The 23,212-nt window shown below is 35.7% G+C and overlaps 1 protein-coding gene across 1 annotated transcript in view; it reads left to right on the top strand.

Moving 5' to 3' along the window:
* Positions 1 to 22,833, top strand: part of LMAN1L (lectin, mannose binding 1 like) — a 652,875-nt gene extending 630,042 nt beyond the window's left edge. Inside the window, exon 13 of the mRNA XM_044077189.1 lies at positions 22,684 to 22,833. Within this exon, the coding sequence (XP_043933124.1) occupies positions 22,684 to 22,720 (37 nt within the window). The 3' untranslated portion in view covers positions 22,721 to 22,833. The remainder of the gene's footprint in view (positions 1 to 22,683) is intronic.
* Positions 22,834 to 23,212: the final 379 nt, after the last annotated feature.

Here is a 23,212-nt window from a genome sequence, read left to right as displayed (position 1 = left end):
AATACACTTTTTGTGATATAATTTTTGAAAATGGTCAGGCAATGGGAAAAATTTCAGTCAATATGAAAATAAGAAAGACTGTATTCCATGGAATGCTTATGCAGTTAAAGCTTTATTCAGAGAAATTAAGAAGAAAATTCATATTCAATTTGAAACAGAAATTGATACAGAGACTTTGAAAAGGCATTTAAATAGCTTATATGAAGATGTATTAGAGAATTCTAAAGTTTTCAACAATAATGGATTATGGACTGGGTTTGGGATTGTAATGTCGTACTAAAAATGGAAAATGATAAAATCATTCATATCCCCAGTATTATAAATGTAGATGGTCAAAAAAGTGTTGTAAATATTGGGGTCAACCCAAAACTTGTTTCTACTGTAGAAAATCAGACCATTTGATTGTTGATTGTACAAAAAGGAAATTATTTATATCTGGTGCTATAGGTCATGATGCAAAAAATATCACTTAAAATGTTGTAAATGCAATAAGGTAGGTCATATGTGGCCGGATTGCAAAGAAGGGACAGTGGAAATACATGAAGCTACTTTGACTGAAGAGTCTTTGTCAGATGTTCGAGTTTTCAGAAACTCGAAATTCATACAGTTGAGACTATATGATCGAGTTTCCAAAAACTCGAACATCAAAAAAAAAACACACACAAAAACCACAAAAATCTACCTTTTTAATTGTTTGCGGGGGGGACAAGTCCCCCCCCCCCCCGTGCTCCCATTCCACTGTGATCATATCGTCTCGGCTGTATGAATTTTGAGTTTCTGAAAACTCGGTCAACTGATAGGGACCTGTGTCTGAACACATTCAAGGAGTTATGGAAATAGTAAGTGAGAAAAACAGGGACAAAATAATGTAGTAAAAATACAGATGAAACAGTCAAAACGATGATGATAAAAGTATGACACATAAAAAACAAGAACTAAATATAGAAGAAGGTACTAAAGTTAGTTACAAAGATGATATTACCTGGAATATAGTAAAAACATTCTATAAGTAAAAAGTGAAAGAGAGAAAGAGGAAAAATACTGGATTAAACACAAAGGTAAAAAGAAAAAGGATTAAGGTTTTATTCTTTTTCCTTAAAACATTTTCCTATGTAGAAATAATGGTAACTGCGGGATATTAGCATCAAATGTTAAACGTATTAAGAGCATAGTTAAAAGACTAGCTTTTATAGAATGGTGTAAAATGTGACAGTGATATCATTATACTAGAAGATACACTTTTCTTAGCAAAAGAAGAAAGATTTCAAACAGAATGTTTGTGGGGTAATGAGATATATTGGAATTTAGGACAAGATTTATGTTCAGAAATAGCAATACTTATGAAAAAGCCAAGATGTTTGATATTACAATAATTTTAATGAGTATGATTATGGCTACTGATGTTAGATGCAGAGATAAAGTCTAAAGAATAATTGCATTATATGCATATGTAACGAGAAAAGAAAGAGAAGATATGTTTGTCTTACTATTGAACTACATTGCTATTAATATGGAAGTTGTTATAGTAGGAGATTTCATTTGTAACTGGAAAAATAAAAAGGAAGGGAATGATGTAAAAAAGTTATAGAAATTATAAGATATGGGAAGTTAAGAATATGAAAGAACAATTCATGGACATTTAGTAGAGGAATATATAGAACATAGATATACTATTTTTTTGCTTTTAGAGGATGTAAAATAAAAAAAAAATGAAGGTACATTTGACACAGAGTTTTCATCCCATAAAGCTATCTGGATAGAATGCAGAGACAAAATTAGTAATGTTAAGATAGGAAAAGGTCTAAAAAGAATTAGTGAATTAGAGCGGGTAGGTGAGAGAGAAAAAAGAAAGTTAGAAATATGGGAAGATCACATAAGTATGCAACAGTTCTATAAAAAATGTTCTGAATGGTGGATGTTGTTTAAAAAGAAACACAAAAATGTTATTAATGATGGCAAGTTGAAAAGATAAAGGAAGTGAAAAAGAGTTATCGCAAGTTAAGTGAAGAACTTCTTTTTTAAAAAGGAACGTAAATGAATATTTTAAAAAATAACAAGAGTTACTATATATATATATATATATATATATATATATATATATATATATATAATGAAGCAATAAAAAATAAAAAAAATTGTTGTATAAACAAAGATATTTCCTACAAAGTAAAAAGGAAGAGATAGCTCCTTATTTAAATAAAATAGTTAAGGAGGACAGTATAATGAGAGAATTAATAGACAAAAAGGGGTACTTTAGAAAGACCAAAGAAAGATAAGGTGTATTGTTTTAGAATATATAAAGCATTTATTTAAAGATATTATTATTAAAAAAGGATGCAATGGAAAGTAAAATATTTCTTTGAGCAAGAAAATATAGATTACCAGAACTGGATATAGTAAATATACATATAGCAGCAGGTCCAGATGGCTTAAAATATCAAATGTATAAGAACATGACAGTAAGCTAAAAATATATATTTCAAAGAAGTATTAAGTGAGGGGTTCAATGAAGCATTTAAATATAAGGACTTATGCAGTGAAGTTTTTAAATTTGTATAGAAGAAAGTGAGATAAAAGGTATAAGAAATTGGAGGCCTGTTGTTTTGAATAATACTGATTATAAAAATCTTTATGAAAATAGTACAGAAAAGAATGGAATCAAAACTTAAGAATATTCTATTAGATTCAATATATAGTATTAAAGGAAAAGAATGTAAAGAATTATTAATGATTTTTAGAGAAATTGTAGATGACATACTAAATAGACAAGAAAATAATTTTAATTATGGTAGGAAATCTAAGCAAAACTTTTGACACTATTCAGCATAGTATGCTATGGGATCTATTCATAGCTTATACTTTAAGTATGTAAATAAATGTGTGTGTTACAGCATACACACTGAACAAAATTAAAGTTTTGATTAATGGATGGCTGAAGGAAGAAATAAGTGTTAAAAGAGGTATAATGCAAGGATGTCATTTTAGTAACATTATATTTTTACTAGTTATGAATTACTGAACATGTCTTTTTGAAATGTAAAAGAATTGATAAATTACGGACTAAGTTAGATGAGAATTATTCTTTAGATGAAATTTAGGGATGCAAAAATATTAATATGAATATTACTGAATATGTTTTTTTTTTATCAAGATAAAGTGTTTGTTGAAAAGGTTGATAGTAAATGTTTAATGTTATCTAGATATTTTGGAAGCAAAAATTAAAAAATATATGCATAATGCTAAATGGAATTTGTCAGAAATTAAAAAAAATAAGATTTTGATTGTGGCAAATAGAATGGGGTCAGATATAAATGTAATTTGAATGTTAAAAAATGAATATGAGGCCACTATAAGTAGTTTGTGTATAATATTGTAAATAATGTAAATATTATTTTATTTATTCAATTTATATTGTAAATATTTAAGATTTGTTAAACAAAGGATCCCTACTCTTTGGAACTGCTAGATGGCACTGGAGGGCTCCTACAACAGCAAGGAAGAGACCTAAGGGAAGTAGCAGCATGGAGGAGGAGAGAAAGGCTATGGAGAGTTTGGAGGTGGAAAATGAGAATTTGGAGAAACATTTATTCAAAATGGAATTTCAGAATGTAAATAGAGATTCATGTGTGGTGGATGTTATAAATGAGCAGCATTTAGCTGTCTCCATGGTGAAGGAAATATGCAAGTTCATTCAAATGGTAAAGATAACAGATGGGTTGTCATACTGAACCCCATGTTTGAACAGTAAATGTATAAAAAGGGTATGTTTTGCAAGAGAACTCAGAGTCAAAGGTCAGTGAGTAATTGTGTTGTCTATCCTCTGGCCGTATGTGAGGGGGCACTCCAGTCAATAGAGGCACTGAACTGTCAAATGGTCACATGTTGCTGGTGAGCTGGATCAGATGGCCTAGTTGGTGGCTGGAAAGACAAGGGATATTTAAACATGTAGTGAGTTTGTTCTGGGAATGCCTGGCAGATATTTCTCACAGGATGAATTCAGTTTATATCTCTGTAAGAACTTAATTTGTATACCAAGGGAAAGGATGGGCATAGAGAACAAATGGACTCTATTCCAAACCTTAGTAGTTGAACATCAGGTTAAAAATATATCTTCCATGTAGCGCTAATATAAGGTCCTTCAGATCTGACTTAGAGATACCAACATACCTGGAGGCAGCATCTATGGCATTTGCTGAAGCAAAGGTCTAGTTATGGAAGGAATTTGACAAAGTCATGGTGAATGATCATGAATCATCTGGTAATTTGAGAAGGGGATGTGGGACATTGCCTTGGTAGTTCTCAGCAAAGGTAGATAAACTCTGACCACAACTGGGGCTATTATTGTGAGTTAGAAGTAACACTTTGAGGAACTCCTGAACAAAGTGGACATGCCCTCCTTTAAGGAAGGCAGTTCCAGAACTGACTGGTGAGGCTGAGATCATTTATGTAAATGAGGTCATTGCAGAAATTTATCTCTTCTGAGGTGGGAAGCCTGTAGGAATAGACCAGAAACATTACAATCAGTGAATAGTTTTGGGGTATCATATGTAACATGCCTTTTTAATGTTGTGTGAAACATATGGGTAGTGCCTCTAGAATGCTGTTAACAAGCTATATTAAGTTAGAAAGTGTTTCATAAAGTGTAGTACAAGGAAGAGTAGGATCAGTGCCAGCAGCTTAGCAGGTCACACCCTAGACTTTGAAGCTTGGAAGATCTGATAACTGTGGATTCTAGGCCTACACCAGATTTTTTGGATTTACTTTCCAGGACTGATACTGTAATGTGGCATAGACTGAGGCTGCACTCCATACAAGCCAGCTATCAGATGAGATATTAAACAGACATATTACTTGCATGAGCTTGAGGTAGCTCAGGTGGATGTTAAAGTACCCATGGCACATGTCAAATTATATAGGAGTGTACTGAAGTCTTAAATACATGTATACAAGAAACACAAATAAGCAGTTCTCCAAAATATCACTCAAATTTTGTTTATGTCAACATTTTTCCAGTTTTTGTTTTCTCTCATCAACTTCGTCAGATGAACCATATGTCCCCAACTTTATCTTAAATCTTTAAATCATTCTTGTTCTCATCCTTACCCCATACTTTATTATACAGCACCTCTCTACAGCTCTGTTGTGATATTGTCCAAATACATTGTATCATCATTTGTATAACATTCACAACTGTATCATCATATAAATTATATATATATATATATATATATATATATATATATATATATATATAGGTTCCATTTTAACTCATAAATAATTATATTCCTGTTTTATCCACAATGTTTTAAAGTCTTTTACTTTCTAGAACAACATTGTGCATAGTTTGTATATTACATATTCTGACTGCCATCATTTTATAACTCATTTCTGTTTTCACAGGAGGCTTGCCATGAAATATTCAGTAGAAGAAATCCCATAAAGGAGATTTATACATAATGTTTTTCCTTCTTTTCTCAGTAGCTATCTGGTTCTCCATATGCGGTTTTGTCCACAATTTCACCAGATAACATCATTACATAATTCCCTTATAACATTTCTTTCTTACGCTTTCTCCCATATTTTCTGTTTCCATAACCCTATGTTCTTATTGCATTCAAACAGAATCGACTGTTTCACATATTTTTACCTTCTCTAATATTTTCCATAATATACCTTTAACAGGCCATTAATTTCCTTCTGTACAGTACTACATCTCTTCAAATCCCTTTCTTAATTCCAGTGACAGTAAATACACCACTGGAGTTATTATACATAACCCCCCAGTTTGCCAGTACGTCAAATTCCCTTTTTATTGGATTTAACCTTTTACACCAAATGGCTGAAAAAGGTAACTATCATTTCCACTTCTAAATTTTCAAATAGTAGATACACTTGACAGAAATGCAGTCTTTCCTAATAAAACAGACGTAATAAGATGTACTATCTTCCAATAAGATAAGTATAAGCCTTCAGCAACTGTAAAATATTTTAATTCTTCTAAAATATTTCTCTTGTCTTTCATAGCTATTTCATTCTGCCCAATTGCTTCAGTACATGTGCTAGAAAAATAAATCATCTTACATTTTTCCATTCCACCATATCCATTTCATTCAATCATAATTTACCTTCTGCAGATACTCTTTCAATTTATCTAATACTTTTCAAATAAAACCTCCTTCATCACCATTGTTATCATGTCATCTATGTACACCACTAATGGAATGTTGTTAAGTCTTCTCTACTTTCCACTTCTTTCTTCTCTGTTTTTATTTTAGCAATAACATTTATTAAAAGACCAAATGATAAAGGACTCAATATATATATGATTGCTTAACTCATAATTTCATCTCTATACCTTTCCCCAGCAAACTATTTACTATTGGTTTTAATTTTGAATTCTTATGCATTCTGAAAGCTATTTCCAAAGCCATATAAGCCAATCAATTTATTTAAAAGCAGAATGATCCACACTTTTGAAAAGCTTCTTTAATATCCCTCACCATGCTCTTCCCCAGGGGTTGAGTGATTCAGTAAGTTTATGAGACTGATGCTTTCACTAAAAGTAGGCTGCTTTGAACTCCACAAATCAAATGAACAGTCCACACTCTTGTCAATACTATGAGTCACCATCATGTATGTTGTAGTTTCGTCACTTTCTTTTACTAACACCACAACAATATTAGCCATAACCTGAGTTCATGATGTACTATTCTTCAGTTCAGGATCATTGCCAAGTTCAGTTGAAAAAGGCATATCAGGACCCTGGTCTCCGATTCAGTAACTTGAATTTTTATCAGTACCACATTGAGAGTTCCTTGGTTCCTTGAAAATAGGTCATGCCTAATGAGATCAACCTTGTCAACAAAATATGAATAAATGTGAGTAAGTAAATAAATAAATATCTTGAATGCATGAGAAGACGAATACACTTCCACAACTCTTTAACAGAATAAGAGCATTTGACTGCCACCAGAGAGGCTTCTTTTGTAATTTAGGACGAAGTTTTTACATTGCTTGATAACCTTCATATAATTCAAATGTGAAGCAATAACCACATTGATACGGCAGTACCAGATGTAGATATCTCCATCATTCATTCATAAATGTTCATTCTAACATGGACAGAAAAACACACAGTGCCCAGGCATATCAGCATAATAAACAACCCTGACACCATGTACTTTACATGGAGTCCAGATCTCCAATCATTGCTAGATCATAGAATCAAAAGAAATATAGGGCACAAAGTCTTGCAATCATTTATACCTCACCAGTACCCACCCTTAGGCTGTATCTTCTTTTTCAAGGAGGGTTAATCTAGTCAAGCAAGGGGTAAATTTATGAATGTATTTCCAATCATTCATCTCCCATTTGAAGGAATAAAATGTATCAATTTGCTTAGTTTACAGGAAGAGTATATTCCAGAGGTGAAAAGGGCTCTGATCAATGAGCCCCCCCGCCAGTAATTTATTTATCTGATGGTATTTGTGGGGCTATTTGATTGACAAAGATACAAGAGATCCATGGGCCTCTGGGTCACTAATGGCATGGAAGGTAAGACATAGATATTCCATCAAGAGTGTGTAAGACACTGAGTAAAGATACACTGTTTCCAGTCTCATCTGGTGATTTAGGGTTTTTAAGCCAGTAATCTCCTTAGTTAAAAACCTCTGGGGTCTTTAATAGTTGTTGGATATATCTAGTGAGGTACACTCAAAAGAGGACATTATATTCAATAATAGGCCTAATCAATGCTGAATATAAGAGGATAATTATGTATTTGGTCTGGATGGTATTCCTCTGGCAATTAGCTTCACTAAGTAGAAGGACTTTCTGAGTACTGTAACTGCATGATGATCAAAGGAGATGGAATTCTCAACCCAGGTTCCAAGGCCATGTGGATACGTACAATACTTTGTTGAGATCCCTATGTTATACTTATACAGTCTTACTATCTTCTGTCTAGTAATGGCACCAACATATCACCTGACCCTTCCACCAGGCTCCTCGGAGTAGAGATAGACAACAACCTATGCTTTGATTCTCACATTAACAACACTGTAAAATTAGTTAGAAAACGAGGCTCCCTGTTTAGAATTAAACCATTTCTTACACCTCTTGCCAGAACTACCATTGCCCATTCCCATCTGATTTCTACCCTCCTTTACGCCTCCCCTATTTACATGTATTTGTCCAAAACTAACCTCACCAAACTGGCTGTTGCCTACAACAATATTGCCAGATTTGCCTCTGGCTCTACCTTTAGAACTCACCACTGCTTAAACTTAAAACAGTTGGGATGGCTTGAGCTGCAAAATCTGATTTTATTTCACCAGCTCTCCTTAACCCATAAAATCCTTTACAAACCTAACAACACCCCTATACTTACTACCCTTATTACTCCTTATTGCAACCTTAAAACCCTACGTTCTTCTAACAAACTTCTTATATCAACCTGTAAATCCAACAACTTGGCAGGTGACTTCTTGTTCTCTAACTCAATAGGAAAAGCCTGGAACTCCCTCCCTGACAACCTCACTGCTATCTCTTCTCTTCCCTGTTTCAAATCCCAACTCAAAACTCACCTCGTGACTCACTGGCTCTGCCGCTGTACTAACCCTGACTAGCTGCAATTTGCTCCTAGTACTTTCATTTATCCTGTATAAAATCTTTCTTAAACTTACTTTTCTGCATTCATCCCCAGTTGAACACCCTCTATTTGTAATTATTGCTTATTGTTGTTACTGTAAAAATATGCTAATTCCTATTATTATTTTTCTCTGTGCTAAATCTGTATTTCTTTTTTAAATATTTTTTAATGTTTTTTAATGTGCATTAATATTTTGACTCGGAGCTTTTCTCCCTGGGCCTCGGCTGAAAATGGACATATATCCAGTTGGACCAGCCCGGTCAACAAATGTAAAATAAAAAAAATAAAAATAAAATCTTAACTTATTAGGAAAATATGTGCAGCAATTCTACCCCCTCCCATTATATTTATTTAAATCATCATGAGGCTGAATATGTTTCTGGATTGGATTTAACCTTGTACCCCAAATGACTGAAAAAGATCACTTCCACTTCTACATATTAAAATAATAAATATGCTTGGCAAAAATGCCCAATCTTTCCTAATAAAACAGACAATAAGGTATACCATCTTCCAGTAAGATAACTAAGCCTTCAGCATCTGTAAAGTATATTTAATTCCTCTAAAATATTTCTCTGCTCTTTCATAGTTGTCTCATACTGACCCAGTGTTTCATTACCTGTGTGGATCATTCTGCTTTTAAAATTGATTGGCTTATATGGCTTGAGAAACAGGTTTCAGAATGCATGAGAATTCAAAATTGAAACTAACAGTAAATGGTTTGCTGGGGAAAGGTATAGAGATGAAATTCTGAGTTAAGCACCTACTTTTTTTTAGAAGAAATTATTCATCAGATAGGTTAAGAAGACAACGAATACATAACCATGCGTTGAATGCATATTTATGTAATGCAAGAAGTCTGGGAAATAAAATAGATGAACCCAAAAGTACATGCTCAGTTTTCCTGGTTATAACATATACAATTGCTTAAGAGAAAGTGAGCAGCAAGGTGGAGTCATGACTCTGTTACTTGTGAGCTATTATATCAACTAATAAGTTATTTGAAATTTGAGAGATAAATATGAATCTTGGTTCCACTTCTGGACTACTATACTTTATTTTTTTGTTTTAGCAAGCCCTCTAAGAATGTATCAATGCATGGTGAATTTATTGAATATATAATACAGTATTTATATTACCCAATGATTATTTTATAAGGTATTTAAATTATCCTCACATTAATTTGGAGTCTCACCTTCTTCTATTGTATGAGAATTCCTAGATTTATAAAGTCAGAAAGTTTTTTTTTCACTAGGTTCATAGGTTCATAGGTTCATACTAGGCTATCTGCCCAAGGGCATTTATAAGCCTAGCCCATAGTTATGTGGCTTTCGCCACCCCTTTAGTTTGAAATAAAAACTATGCCTATTATTTTGCTGTGCCTCTGTCAAGCAGTGACACTGAAGTAATCCCTGGGGTATATCTGCGATTTCCCATCCATTGGTCAAGATTCCTCTTGAACAAGGCCAGTGCTCTGTCTCACATGTACCGGGATTTTGTTCCACAGCATAGGGAGTCTCTGGGTGATGAATCTGTCCCTCCAGCACGTTCTATTTATAACTGTGTCAAGGTTTAAGTCTCCCGCCCTTGTGGTTCTGAGGGATCTAGATTTTTTGAGGTGAAGCATATTCATCAAATCTGGATTTGACATGGCCTTATATGTCAGGCACAGGTCACCTCTGAGCAAGCGGTATGAGACTGAATAGAGCTGGAGTTCTTTCAGTCGGGCAGCATAAGACATATTTTTGAGACCCTTTATCCTTTTGGTGAGGAACTTTTGGGGCCTTTCAAGCTGCAGCAGGTGTCGGGTCAGATACATTCCGAATGGGGCATTGTACTCAATCATAGGTCTAATGAGTGATGAGTACAGGGGGATGATGACCTCCCTTGATCTGGATGTGAATCCCTTCATGATCAGGTGGGCAATATAGAAGGTTTTCCTAACTACTTTAGCAACATGAGTGTCAAGCGAAGGCTACTGTCAACCTGGGTCCCCAGATCCCTGATGACTTCTTCTGTGCTCAGTGGATTGCCACCTATATGGTAGCTAGGGGTAACCTTGTTTTTCCCGAAGGGTATGACTATGCATTTCTTGGCGTTTAACTTTAGGCCATGGCTCTGGCACCAGTTAACCGTGTCTGTGAGGCCCTTCTGAAGGATATCTGTGTCAGATGTGTTTTCAACTATGGCGCCCAGTTTGCAGTCATCTGCAAACTTTGTCAGCCATAACCCTCCTGTGTTTGCTTGTACTTCAGAAAAGTAGATGCCGAACAAGAGTGGACCCAGGACTGAGCCCTGTGGGACACCACTTGTGACAGGCTTTGAGTCTGACATGGCTCCAGCAACTCTGACCCTGTGGGTTCTGTCACTTAGCCAGTTTGCAACCCATCTTGTGATGTATGGGTTTACATTCAAGCTGATGAGTTTTTCGATGATACCTGAGTGGGGTATTGTGTCGAAGGTCTTTGCCAGGTCGAGGTAGGCTGTATGGACTGCCTTTCCCTCATCAATGGCCTTGGTGACTGTCTCGAAAAAGTCAACCAAGTTTAAGAGGCAGGATCTGCCTTTGACAAAGCCAAACTGGGTTGGATCCAAAGTCTGCAAGTTCCCTATGTCTTTATTTATGAGTTCCATTATGATCCTCTCCATGACTTTGCAGATAAGGCTTGTCAAGCTAATGGGGCGGTAATTTCCAGGGTCGGTGGAGGCACCGCCCTTATGAAGTGGGACCACAGTCGCTGTGCGCCACTCCTTGGGCACATATCCTGAGGTGAGGCTAAGATTAAACAGCTGTCCTAACTGTGGGTTTAATTCCTCGTTGAGTTAAGTGACACACAGCCGGGGACACCATCCGGTCCCATGGATGCTGTATTTTTTGCCTTAGTGAGAGCAGTTCTCACCTGGGCGTTGGAGATGTTTGGGGGGCTACAATCCTCTGGTATAGATATCTCTCCTTTTGGGGGGGGGAGAAGTTAGCACTGAACCTGTCAGACAGTATGTTGGCAATGTGTAAAGGTTCAGTAATTTTCACATCATTTTGAACTAATTCTGAGCATATCTGGGAGTTTCCTCCTAGGTTTCTAACATAGCTAAAGAAGGCCTTATGATTGTCTTTTGAGTCCTTGGTGATTTTTCTCTCAAAATTTGCCTTGGATGATTTTATGAGAGCTCTTAGTTTTTACTTATGATGATCAAAGGTGTCTTACCTTTCAAGGATTTTGCTCTATCTTGTAGTAGCTTCCTCCTTTTGTTGTAGAGCTTGTTTATGGCTGGGGTCCACCAGACTGGATGCTTGCCTTTGGTACTTAGTCTTAGTTTTGTTTGGGATTGCCTGATCCATGCAGTCCTGTAGGTGCTGGTAGAAGGCATTTGTAAGTGATTCAGCGGTTTGAGTAAAGTTTACCACTGGTTCAGGGGCCTTAAAGGAGACCACACTAGTTTTAGAAGTGTGAAGTCGGCTTTTGAGAAGTTTTTCACTGTGGTCTTTTTTGTTTCAGGTGGGGGCGGGATGAGGACCTCCAGCGAGATTAGTTTATGATCTGATCTCACCAGTGAGGGGTATACTTCCGGTGTTGAACATTTTGATCCCATGTTCGTGATGATGAGATCAAGTATGTTTTCTCCTCTTGTGGGGATGGTGACTAGTTGTTCCATGGCATTTGAGTTTATGAACTCTAGGAATCTTTGGGTTAGAGTGTTTGGGCTTGAGTAGTGTCCCCAGTCTATATTAGGGTAGTTGAAGTCACCTAGTATGATGGTGTTTGGAGATACATTTATCCCCTCCAATGTTTTCAGGAAGGCCATATGAGGTTCCTGGGTTTGAGAGGGTGGCCTGTAACATGCTACAAATTGCAGAGCAGTCTTGCCTATGGTTAATTGCACCTGGATGGTCTCCAATGCATCGTGCGTTGCCACCAACCTTGAGGTGTGGGTGTCCTTTATAAATATGGACACCCCCCCCCTCCTTTCTTGGTGTTGTCCAGATTTTGGGGCCGGGCATGATATGAGGTGAAACCTGAGTGCTGGGGTGCTCTCAGGAGCCTTGAACCAGGTTTCTGTCACAGCACAGACATCGATGTTCTCCCATTTGAAGGAATAAAATGTATCAATTTGCTTAGTTTACAGGAAGAGTATATTCCAGAGGTGAAAAGGGCTCTGATCAATGAGCCCCCCCCCCAGTAATTTATTTATCTGATGGTATTTGTGGGGCTATTTGATTGACAAAGATACAAGAGATCCATGGGCCTCTGGGTCACTAATGGCATGGAAGGTAAGACATAGATATTCCATCAAGAGTGTGTAAGACACTGAATAAAGATACAGTGTTTCCAGTCTCATTTGGTGATTTAGGGTTTTTAAGCCAGTAATCTTCTTAGTTAAAAACCTCTGGGGTCTTTAATAGTTGTTGGATATATCTAGTGAGGTACACTCAAAAGAGGACATTATATTCAATAATAGGCCTAATCAATGCTGAATATAAAAGGATAATTATGTATTTGGTCTGGATGGTATTCCTCTGGCAATTAGCTTCACTAAGTAGAAGGACTTTCTGAGTACTGTAACTGCATGATGACCAAAGGAGATGGAATTCTCAACCCAGGTTCCAAGGCCATGTGGATACATACAATACTTTGTTGAGATCCCTATGTTATACTTATACAGTCTTACTATCTTCTGTCTAGTAATGGCACCAACATATCACCTGACCCTTCCACCAGGCTCCTCGGAGTAGAGATAGACAACAACCTATGCTTTGATTCTCACATTAACAACACTATAAAATTAGTTAGAAAACGAGGCTCCCTGTTTAGAATTACACCATTTCTTACACCTCTTGCCAGAACTACCATTGCCCATTCCCATCTGATTTCTACCCTCCTTTACGCCTCCCCTATTTACACGTATTTATCCAAAACTAACCTCACCAAACTGGCTGTTGCCTACAACAATATTGCCAGATTTGCCTCTGGCTCTACCTTTAGAACTCACCACTGCTTAAACTTAAAACAATTGGGATGGCTTGAGCTGCAAAATCTGATTTTATTTCACCAGCTCTCCTTAACCCATAAAATCCTTTACAAACCTACCAACACCCCTATACTTACTACCCTTATTACTCCTTATTGCAACCTTAAAACCCTACGTTCTTCTAACAAACTTCTTATATCAACCTGTAAATCCAACAACTTGGCAGGTGACTTTTTGTTCTCTAACTCAATAGGAAAAGCCTGGAACTCCCTCCCTGACAACCTCACTGCTATCTCTTCTCTTCCCTGTTTCAAATCCCAACTCAAAACTCACCTCGTGACTCACTGGCTCTGCCGCTGTACTAACCCTGACTAGCTGCAATTTGCTCCTAGTACTTTCATTTATCCTGTATAAAATCTTTCTTAAACTTACTTTTTTGCATTCATCCCCAATTGAACACCCTCTATTTGTAATTATTGCTTATTGTTGTTACTGTAAAAATATGCTAATTGCTATTATTATTTTTCTCTATGCTAAATCTGTATTTCTTTTTTAAATGTTTTTTAATGTGTATTAATATTTTGACTCTGAGCTTTTCTCCCTGGGCCTCTGCTGAAAATGGACATATATCCAGTTGGACCAGCCCGGTCAACAAATGTAAAATAAAAAAAATAAAAATAAAATCTTAACTTATTAGGAAAATATGAGAAGTAATTCTACCCCCTCCCATTATATTTATTTAAATCATCATGAGGCTGAATATGTTTCTGGATTGGATTTAACCTTGTACCCCAAATGACTGAAAAAGGTCACTTCCACTTCTACATATTAAAATAATAAATATGCTTGGCAAAAATGCCCAGTCTTTCCTAATAAAACAGACAATAAGGTATACCATCTTCCAGTAAGATAACTAAGCCTTCAGCATCTGTAAAGTATATTTAATTCCTCTAAAATATTTCTCTGCTCTTTCATAGTTGTCTCATACTGACCCAGTGTTTCATTACCTGTGTGGATCATTCTGCTTTTAAAATTGATTGGCTTATATGGCTTGAGAAACAGGTTTCAGAATGCATGAGAATTCAAAATTGAAACCAACAGTAAATGGTTTGCTGGGGAAAGGTATAGAGATGAAATTCTGAGTTAAGCACCTACTTTTTTTTAGAAGAAATTATTCATCAGATAGGTTAAGAAGACAATGAATACATAACCATGCTTTGAATGCATATTTATGTAATGCAAGAAGTCTGGGAAATAAAATAGATGAACCCAAAAGTACATGCTCAGTTTTCCTGGTTATAACATATACAATTGCTTAAGAGAAAGTGAGCAGCAAGGTGGAGTCATGACTCTGTTACTTGTGAGCTATTATATCAACTAATAAGTTATTTGAAATTTTAGAGATAAATATGAATCTTGGTTCCACTTCTGGACTACTATACTTTATTTTTTTGTTTTAGCAAGCCCTCTAAGAATGTATCAATGCATGGTGAATTTGTTGAATATATAATACAGTATTTATATTACCCAATGATTATTTTATAAGGTATTTAAATTATCCTCACATTAATTTGGAGTCTCACCTTCTTCTATTGTATGAGAATTCCTAGATTTATAAAGTCAGAAAGGTTTTTTTTTCACTAGGATAGTGAAGCTACTAGAAGACATAATATTTTAGACATTATATTAACCAATTTTGATGAAATAATAGATAATGTTAGACTGGGTCCACCTTTAGGACTTTTGGATCATTCATCTGTTAGCATTAATATTAAATGTTATGAGAAGCCTCCATCAGTAAGGAATAAAAAAATATACTTTAATAAGGTTAATTATGATGAACTAAATAATTATCTTAATATAATAATGATGTAGACTCTGGTTACAATATTGTTGAACCTTTAACATCTTCACTACAGAAGACCAAGGTAGAGATTATTAAGATCTGGGAACTAATGAAACACTATTGGAAATGTTTACATAGAAATGAACTGTTACATAGAATTGTTTCTGATTCACCTTATGTGGCCTATAAAAGAGGACAGAATTTGGGGGACAAACTAGTTAAAGCATATTACATTGCTCCAGTAGTTAGTCCACCTATCTCCTTATCAGCGTATGGCACTATACCAATAGTTGTAGTGTATGTTCCCTTATCAAATTGAGCTTTCCTAGGATTAATGGAAAATGCTTAAACCAAATAGTTCTTTTACATGTGATACAATGGGTGTAATTTATTGTCTCAGGTGTCCCTGCAACCTTTTCTATATTGGGGAAACTAAAAGGAAATTTAGAATTAGGTTGCAGGAACACATCAGAGACATAAAGAAAGGGAGATTGGAAAGTCCTATAGCATCCCACTTTAAAGAAAAACATAATGGTGATGCTAATTTATTGCAAGCTACTATTTTGGAAGAAGTATTTATTAAGAAAGGGGATGAAAGATTACTTAAGAGTATTTTACTTTATAAAGAAACTGTATTTATATTGAAGTTTGATACACTGACACCAAGAGGTTTAAGTAGAGAAGTTAATTGGAGAAGTCTGTTTTAACATTTTAAAAATGTGTGTTTAATTATTTAATTGATTGTTTTTTTAATTGGATTAAATGTTTGTCTGATGTATAAGTAGGGGAGTGTTTTTTGGTAAATTTGTACTCTTTGAAGGCTGTAATGGCCGAGGCATTAAGACAAGGCATACAACAATAAATTTCTGTTGGGAACTGAATCCTTTGTTGTTTTTGGAATATTTACTGGCTTTTCTGCTTTGCTGGTTTGTTGTTGATCAAGGTAGAGATTAGTCCAATTATTAAGGAAGTATCCAACAAGGAGAAATAAATTTCAGTTAAGAAATGTTTCAATAACTTTAAGAATATGTTAAGGGACATTAAAGTTAATTTTGGAATTAGTCTGGCTCAAAATAATGAAACAAAAAAGCTATATTATAAATACATAAACAATCAAAAACAACTAAATACACTATTAAGAGTTTGGAGAGTAAATTAATTTAACAAATTATTCACTTGTTATTCAAATATTCTAGTTGGCTGTGATCTAGATTATTTAAATTGTAAATTAATATGTCCAATGATTACTGAGGGATTGGTGAAACTTTCTCTTGAAAGAGTCAGAAAAGAGACTGCTATGGATATTGAAATACCTGGCATTTTATTAATTAAGGTCAAAATGTCTTTGATTAATACTTTAACCAGAATGTTACAGCCCAATAATTCAAGATTCAATTATGTTATAAATCAGCATGTTTCTTTGCAAAGATCAATCTACTCTTACTAGCTCAATAGATTTTAACAAAGCTGTTAGCTTAGCCATGGATATGGAGTTACCAATAGGAACAGAATAAGTAGATTAAAGTTTTTTATACTCTTTCCCTTTATGTAAACTACTGTGTTACAAACTGGATTGCAAACTGGATTACTGGAAGGATCTAACAGATTTTGATAAATGGTACCCACTCTGATCATGTATCATGAAACTTGGGGGTCCCACAGGGGTCAGTACTGTGATACATGTTATTTAGTTTGGTTATGGCAACTTTACCAAAAGATACCAAGTACTGGATGATTACATTTGCTGATGACTGCAAAGTTGGAGTTTTGGCAACATCATATGAAGATTATTTATGTGTACTTGGTTATATGGATAGAATTACTAGATGGACAATAGAAAATGGCTTAATTTTTTTTTTGGTAAAATCGTATCTAAGCAGCTATTAGTTTTTGATGAAGTAGCTATGAAATACTTGATTTGGGTATTACCATAAGAAATAAATTGTTGTTGACAAACATTTGTGCATCATTAGAAATAAAGCTATGAGGTAACTGGGGTATCTGATGAAAAATATTTTATTATGCAATTCAAAGGAAATTACTGAATTATACAAAATATATATTAGACAATTGCTTGAATATAATAATTCATTTTGTATATAATAAAAGACAGACTTAAATTAGAACAAATACAAAAGGAGGTTTACTAGAAGTATTTCTATAATAAAAATGTTGAGTTATATGGAAAGACATAAGAGACCAACTTTATTCAATTATTACAGATACTGCTGGAGAAAATTAATACAAGCATACAATGCTTATAATGATGAAATGAAGTAAGCATTGCTTAATGTTGAATTAAGATGTAATTCTATTGCTCATAAATATGCCAACTTGAATTTTAAAATTTACATGAATAAATCAGCATTGAGAACCAGGTTTTTTACTCAGATCATCCCAAGTTTTTTGAATGTTGTTTCTAAAGAAATGAGGCAGTCAAAGAGTATAGACATGTTCAAGGCTCAGGTGGACATATGGACAAGTAGTAGAGTCTTTAATCCAAGTTTTTGGAGTCAGTGAGTTAATGACAAAGGCTACATCACTGATAACCATAACTTATGAACTTATGAAATTAATGATATTCTCATTTTGGAGTGGGTGTTAGCTGGGGGTGGGGTTGTCTACCAAAGGAGACAATGTTGCACATTTTAGCATTTAATGTGAGCCCATTTTTAGCACACCAGGTATTTACTAGTGTAAGTTCATACTGAAAGGCTTGCATGTCAAAGGGGGACTCGAAAGAAAGTGACTTCCAGTTTACAGTTGTCTATACAGAGTCGGAGATGTGAGACATATCAAGCATAACCATATGTCCCCAACCACAGCAGTGGTGATCTGCTTATCCCAAAAGTTGCACATGTACAGTCAATGTCATGCTACATATAATGGCTGCTGTTAAAATGTACAATACAAAGTTGACACAGAATTATGTAAGCATGATAACAGTAACACCAGTAGACCAAAGTTTGTGTCATAACACATAGTTCCAGTCATGAAGACAACATACCGTAGGATACAGGAGCGCACCACAAATCTGTAAAAGAGATGGCAAACACTGAAGCCCAATCATCGAAAAGGGCCTGAATGTGAGTTAGCATGAACATAATTATATGTAATGATATCATTCTTGCTGTATTTGTATCGTACAACTGTTAATATAGAATGTCTTAGTAAAAGGAAGATACAGATGTAGCTCTGCTGCATGTGGCTTAATGACTTCTTCTGTGAATTTTTAAGAGGATATTGTTTATTGAAACTAAAAAGATCACACAGGCAATCCATTCAGTAAAAACTCCAAGCAAAAGTCTTCACTGTATAGTACCTTAAACCTCCTGCAGTGGAGGCCCATGGGATATATGCAGATGACCCCTTAAAGACATGCGAGTGTTTCAGCTACATAGCTTCAGAATGCCCATAACTTTTTACATTTTGGTCAGCACAGATATTAGATCTTAATAACAATGTCAAGCTGGCATGTGCTGTGTGTAGTGCCAAACCATATGCATCATGTCGGCCCAATAGACACAGTATCCATACCAGAAACCTGACACGTCATTACCACTGAATAACATATGCCATGGCTGTGCATACTACGCTAGTCCCATCATCTCTGCTGGCACATGGTACTAAGCATCCTAAGTGCCTTCCTGCCAGTCATTTGCATGTCATCATATTATACACCAAGGCACATGCAATGGAGAGTCTAATCGTATTTTCTGCCTTTTCTAGGGGGTCCCTAAAAGAATGTCTAAGCCTGTCATATTTGAGTCTGAGGAGTATTTTAGAATATCTTATGCTTATCTCTCTATGGGGCACACCTTTGAATGGTTGGGCAACTGGCATGTAGTATGCTTACTGATACATTCATTACCTTGGTTCATTGGGTAAATCAATGTTCTTATTGCGTGGGTGTGGAGTGTAATTCTCCTATTTTCCATCAGATGGCTCACTTGCACTGTTTAGACTTACCCTTCTATCCAATGCAAAGCGCTGGCCATCGGTTACCTGAGCACCTATGTCTGCTAGCTGAACTTAGAAGTGGAAATTGCAGAAGTCTTGCTCTCTTATCATCATAGTTGTATGACAATATATTCACAGTTGCATTCAAAGAATATTCAAAGATTCAAAGAAAACTTTATTGTCATTTAGGAAACACAAGAGCAACCTAAATGAAATTTCAGGTATCAACTCATCATCAGAATACAGGGGCAATTTAAGTATAAAAGGAATAAGACATGACATATATGCAACTATACTAATGACTAATACACGTAAAAAATACTCTTTATAACCTATTTCTAGTCAGGTAAAACTACCCATACATATAAACCTAAAGCTATGAACTAATAATACTGTACACAGAAAATGAGAAGAAAAGGCAGTTTGTTAATATTGCACATGAGAAATTATTGCAATTGCACTTTTAAGAAAAAGATATTGTACTTCTGTAAAATTATATTAACTATAGTGAATTAAATAATATATCATTTTCCATAAAATATTACTAGTGAGATCACATTTAGAGGTTGGAGTTGTCCAAGTTGATGTCAGAGGTTATGAGCCTTATTACTGTTGGATAGAAGCTGTTCAAGAGCCTGGAGGTGTTACAGCAGATGCTGTCATACCTCTTACCAGATGAAAGTCTAGCAAACCAGCCAAATGCTGGCTGTGATGTGCCGCTAAGTATTTTGTATGCCTTTTTTGAAGCTCCTTGCTCTCTGCTGTAGTACTGTTTCCGTACCATACAGTAAAGTTGCAGGTGAGAATACTTTCAATAGCTCCTTTATAAAAAGTGGATAGATCATTCAGAGGAAGCTTTGCTCTTTTGAGCCTTCTCAGGAAGTGCAGGCATTGGTGAGCTTTTGTAATTATCTGGCCTGTGTTCACGGACCAAGAGAGTTCTTCTGAGATGTGCACCCCCAGGAACTTTTTACATTGAACTCTCTCTACCACCTCATCATTGATCTCAAGTGGTGAGTGAATGGCTGGCCTTTTTCTGAAGTCAATGATCATTTCTTTAGTTTTGTTAGCATTCAGATCCAAGTTATTTTTGCACCATTTAATCTTCATTCCTGTATTCCCTCTCGTCATCATCCCTTATGAGACCCACCACAGTGGTATCATCTGTGAATTTGATGATATAGTTACTGGGAAATTTTGCAGAGCAGTCATGGGTAAGGATGATGAATAGTACAGGACTAAGTACACATCCTTGAGGCACAAAAGTGTTGAGTGTAATGATACCTGATGTGTTGTTACCAGCACATGTCTTCTGTGGTCTTCCAATCAAGAAGTCAAGGATGCCATTGCAGAGGCTCTTGCTGATGCCAAGGTTATTTAATTTGCCTGTGAGTTGCATTGGAACCACTGTGTTTAATGTCGAGCTAAAGTCAATGAACAAATACCTGTTCCTCTGTTCAAGATGTTCAAGGCAGAGGTACAGGGCCACCGAAATGGCATACACAATGGATCTGTTTGGCCGATAGGCAAACCATATAGGGTCAAAGGTCAGTGGCAGAGCAGATGCTTTTTTAATATCCTTTTGAAGAATTTCATGACATTTGAGGTTAGTGCCACTGGTCTGTAGTCATTTAAGTAAGTTGGACTGGCTTTTTTGGGCAGCGGGATTATATTGGTTACCTTGAAGCATGCTGGCACTCTTTCAAGAACCAGGGAGGTATTGAAAATATCTGAAAGGATTAGGTACAGTTGGTCTGTGCATTCTCTTAAAACTTTGCCCATAATGTTATCAGGGTTTGCAGCCTTCCTAGGGTTCACTTTATTAAGTTGGCTTCTCACATCTCCATGGTTAAGTTTGAGCACTGCCTCATTCTGACCAGTGGGTAGCTTTGTAGCCCCCAGGTTGTTCTTCTCCTCAAATCTGCAATAGAATGAGTTTAGCCTGTCCAGAAATTCCATGCTGTCATCACATCGAACTGACTTGGTCTTGTAGTCAGTTAGCTGCTGAATTCCTTGCTAGAGGCTTCTGGTGTCCCTCATGTCTGCGAAGCAAGTTTGTACCTTTCTTCTATACTCCCTCTTGGCTTCTTTGATGCCCCCTTTTAGGTTAGCTCTTGCTTCACTATGACCCACCTTGTCCTTGGCCCTGAATGCCTCATTCCTTGCCTCAGAAGCTCATACACTCTGCTGGTTAGCCAAGGTTTTAGATTGGCTCTGATTGTAATCTTCTTAGTTGTAGATACATCCTCCATGCATTTTGAAATATATACCATTATAGCGTCTGCATATCTGTCTTTTTTCACATGCTGATTGAAAGTGGCTGCTTCTCTGAAGATGTCCAAGCAGGTATTATCAACAACCGTCCCTGAGACTTTCCATTGCCCCTTCATTTCAGATCCTGATCAGTTTCTCAGTGAGTTTTTCTCTGATCAGCAGAGGTTTGTAAGCAGATATTAATTTTATTGAAATATATTCAGAGCTACCTAAGTATGGCTGCTACACTGCTTTGTATGCTCCCTTTATGTTGGTATAAACCTTGTCAAGGGTATTTGCTCCCCCAGTGGAAAAGTCCACAAATTGATGGTAGTGGGGTAGCACCTCTCTGAGATCCGCTTTATTGAAGTCCCCAGGTATCACATATGCACAGTCAAGATTTTTACTTTGCAGCTCACATATGGAATTGTGCAGTATGTTAAGTGCCTTGAAGGTATTAGCACTAGGTGGTATATACACAGCTGTTAGACTACTATTAAAGATATATTGCATATATATTGCATACATATTGCATGATAATATATGTAAAGCTAAGCACCCACCCTCACCTGGCTAAGCTACAGAAGGAGGGAGGTGACATAATTCCTTCTAAATGCAACCAGCACTTTAAATAACAAATATGGATCTGCTAGTTAATTTCATGGAATTTGGTCAGGTATCCCAGAAATGTCACTGTAGCAGTATGCTCATATTTCAGATTCACTTGATCTTGTGAAATACTTTTGAGTTCACCATAACATGTTAACAATCATGTTTACCACATACAACAGAAAAGAGCCTTGTAATGTGAAAGGATCTAAGCAGTATATATATCATATTTATAATGTCCAGTCACATGACTGCTTCAGTTTTTTGCTATAATTCCAAAGTTTACATTGTAGGAATATTAAGATTTATGTATTTTTTCCTTCATCATTACACACTAAACATGTACTATGATGTTGGTATTTTGATACTGATAGTTAATATTTTATCTACATTTCAGGAGCAAAAAGGAATCTGAATCCAAAAAATTCTTCTAATGGACACAACCAGTGCAGATGCAGATGTATTGCCTTATCTACTGTATAACTACACTGTGGCAACCCCACACCACCAGAACTGTAAAATAAACATTTTATGTTTTTTAATGTTATTTGGCTAATTTATATTTTGTATTTTATTTCAATTTACAGGATTATTGAAAGCTTACTGGTTTAATAAGTATACTAGTATAACAATATATTGTTCCTGTTTTACTACCTGTTTTGAAGTGTCCACCACTCTTTTGGTTATCTTACTAATGAGGCTGGCAGATCCTGCTGTGTTTAAGATTAAAACAAATGGTGCAGACTACAGACTAAAGGGAATGAAGTGAATAAGTGCAGTTAGTAGGAGAAGATTGTTAAATATGTTGGTTGGGAATATGATGATTTTATTAAATGGTACATGATTCACCAAACTGGTGGTTTCAGTGAATTGAATATGCATAGTGTCTAAAAAGCCTTAAATATGAAGGTTGGGAACATGGTGAT

Source organism: Protopterus annectens, chromosome 7.part0 (assembly GCF_019279795.1).
Source record: "Protopterus annectens isolate FY-2018-M chromosome 7.part0, PAN1.0, whole genome shotgun sequence".
NCBI classification, from domain to species: Eukaryota; Metazoa; Chordata; order Ceratodontiformes; family Protopteridae; genus Protopterus; species Protopterus annectens.
Note: the sequence above shows the minus strand (reverse complement) of the source record. Positions and strands in the feature narration are given on the sequence as shown.